Source organism: Tupaia chinensis, unplaced genomic scaffold, assembly GCF_000334495.1.
Source record: "Tupaia chinensis unplaced genomic scaffold, TupChi_1.0 Scaffold144031_1, whole genome shotgun sequence".
Taxonomy (NCBI): Eukaryota; Metazoa; Chordata; class Mammalia; order Scandentia; family Tupaiidae; genus Tupaia; species Tupaia belangeri.
The window spans coordinates 257,196-260,272 of NW_006203883.1; the positions used below are offsets into that span (position 1 = coordinate 257,196).

Below are 3,077 nucleotides of genomic sequence, written 5' to 3' on the forward strand. Positions count from 1 at the left end.
GAAATGTTCAAAGAGAGGCCCTGAGGATGTGGAGAGGTGCTCTGAAAAAACATCACTTGTCCCTTTTGGCTGTGATAGAATCTTGCAGCTTGTCCTTTCCTTGACCCTTACTGCAAACAGAGCAAAGGGTGGAATTTTCTAGGGGCCTTTCAACAGATATGTCTGATGGAATTCAGGAAATATCCTGATCTCAATTAGCGAAGTCCAACCTCTGCTCAGCCTCTGTAAGTTTTGTTAGCCTTATCAACATCCCTTTGATGTTTGCAAGAAAATATCTTCCCCATACCTGCAGCTAGGCTTCCCTCCACTAGATAAGTTTACTGAGATTCCTCTTTGATATGGAGGTAGCCAGGAGATACACCTGGCCCAGTATGTCTAAGCCCTTATAGAATTGTTACCTGCTTCTTATTGACTGGAACATTTGAACTTATCTATGGAATGTCATGAAATACACGTATGTAGTGTTGCTTTGCTCTGTGAATAAAGGCGCCCCATTTGGGCATCACAAGTTGCTTGGGATGCTTAGGCTTAGGCCACCTGTGCCCATTGCTAGTCTGTCTCTTCGTCTTTTTATTCTGCTTCCTCTCAGATTGAGTTAGGTCTAGGGCAGATGTCGATAGGCCTCATGGTTTCTTGCTTCATAATTTCAGACTACTACTTATCTATGATACCAAAACCAGAAATGACAGTCTGACAACATTTGCAACACAAGAAAATCTCCGTTTGAACTAACCTCCAAGTGCTTCTGTTCTCATATTAATTTAATCTTTTTGATCCACTGACTGCTGACTGAGACATTTCATGAAATTACCCTGCCATATTTATGTATGTTTTGCTCATTCTTGTCCTTAATGGTCTTATTCTCTAATCTCTGATATACAATCCCAACTATTTGTATCCCTCTTTTAAGACTAGTGGATTCTTTCTACTCGTTGCTTTCTATTTCCTTCTCTACTCCTTTTTTTTTTTTTAATTGCCAGAGTGCATGTACACTCACTAGAGAGAAAGAAAGAGGGAGAGGTAGAAGACACTTCTCAATGGGATGTGGTCCCACCACAATCACTTCTCCCTCTCTTCATAGTATTGGGATTTTAGGCACATATGCACATACCTGGTGTGTTTCTCAAGCAGCTAGGGTCAGGATTCAAGCCACAGTTGACCATGTGGAATCCTAAACCCTTAATTACTAGGCTACTGGGAAGGTCCACTTCTCTGCTCATTTGGATGTTTCTAAAACACATGTATGTTATTGTGTCTCTTAACCACGAAATTCCCACACTGGCGTTTTTCTTCCATTTTAGAACTCAAATAAAAGCTTGAGTTTCTTTTTTCCTTTTTTTTTTTTCACAAAAATATATGGACTTTTAAAATGTCAGCTTTTGTGGTACTCAAGATATAAGAGCATTATGGAATATAGTCCAACTTATTCCTGATAGCATAATAATCTTTATGCAAATTCTGGAAGCCAGAGCTTCTACATGGTTCAGAAATATCTTTTCAATCACCACTAAGTATAACAGGTTTTTCAAAGCACTTACTGGGCTTAAGCCTATGAGCCTTGAGGTTTAAAACATAGTAGCAAGCCTCAGTACCAAATCTGAAAGGACCCCACAACTTCCCATCACGATAAAAGGATATTCTCTGCATCATATTCTAGCTGACTGCTTGGTCTTAGTTAAATACCTGTAATATATGTCTGTTTATCAGATACCCAGCTCAGAGGACTTCTATAGCCCTGGGTTAATGCATTTATTCCTCTCTTCTATTTCAGGATGGGGAGATGATATTACTTGGGTGCAAACTTATGAGGAAGGTCTCTTTCATGCTCGAAAAAGGTAATATGTCTCTTAGTCCTCAAAAAAGACTTCTATGAATAATTATATACCAACAAATTGAATAACTGGGCTGTCAATGTAATGTCATGCTCTGCTAAGGCCATGTGGGTGGTCCTTGGTTCATGCCTCAAGGTCTTTCTGTATGCACTGGGCACATGCAAATGTCCTTGATTCGGGCTGGCTGAAGTTAGCAGATGGACTGCAGCATGAAGATCCTGTTGAGAGTGCCTTTCTTTTTTTTCTCTTCTTATTTCTCTCTACTTCTCTTTCTGTCTGTCTCCCTCACTCATGGGAGAAATAAATAAAACAAGCAAAAAGAAATGAATAACCTAGAATAAATGGAGAAATTACTAGACACATACAACCTATCAATACTGAATCATGAAGAAATAGAAAATTTGAGGAAAGCAGTAATGACTAAGGAGGGTGAACTTGTCATAAAAAGGCTGCAGTTACAGAAAAATCCCAGACCTGATGTCTTCACTGATGAATTATACCCAACATTTAAAGAAACTAACATTGGGGGAACCAGCAGTTAGCATAATGGCAATGTTGCTGGACTCCCATGTAGCCGACCGTGGTTCGAGTCCCAGACCTGGTGGCTTAAACTCACGCTGGGCGCATGTGCGTGTGTGCCCAAGATCCAGAGAGGAGAATGGAGGAAAAGCAATTGTGGTGTGGCCATCCTCCCCGGGGGTGATTTCTCACTTTCTATCTCTCTGTCTCTCTCTGTCTTTCTGGTGAGCACACATGCCCTATAGCAAAAACCTTTTAAAAAAAAAAAATAAAAACCTAACATTAATCCTTTTGAATGTTGTCAAAAGAGAGAAGAAAACAAAGTATAAGAAAACAAAGCTGCAGACAAATTCCCTGATGAACATAGATGCAAAAATCCTCAACAAAATGTCAGCTGAGGGCCAGCAAGTGACATGGTGGTTAAGGTCCTAGATCTCACATGACCAATGTTGATGTTCAAGTTCCAGACTCAGTTGGTTGAAAACCATACCAGGTTCATGTGTCTGCATACCCCAAATCTCAAGAGAATAGAGGAGAAGGAATTGTAGCATGGCCATCCTCCTCAGGGTTGGGTGGGAAAATATCTCACTTTCACTCTCTCTTTCTTCAGTGAGCACACACATCCTATGGAAAAAAATCTAAAAAAAAGAAAAGAAAAGGTCAACTGAATTCAATACCACATAAAAGAATCACATGCCATGATCAAATGAGATTTATCCCAGGGAT

The 3,077-nt window shown here is 40.0% G+C and overlaps 1 protein-coding gene across 2 annotated transcripts in view; it reads left to right on the top strand.

The window, feature by feature from the left end:
• AGR3 (anterior gradient 3, protein disulphide isomerase family member) overlaps positions 1-3,077 on the top strand; it is a 64,853-nt gene that overhangs the window by 7,797 nt on the left and 53,979 nt on the right. For both annotated transcript variants that reach the window (XM_006165782.2, XM_006165783.2), the window contains exon 3: positions 1,772-1,835. In XM_006165782.2, the coding sequence (XP_006165844.1) occupies positions 1,772-1,835 (64 nt within the window). The remainder of the gene's footprint in view (positions 1-1,771; positions 1,836-3,077) is intronic.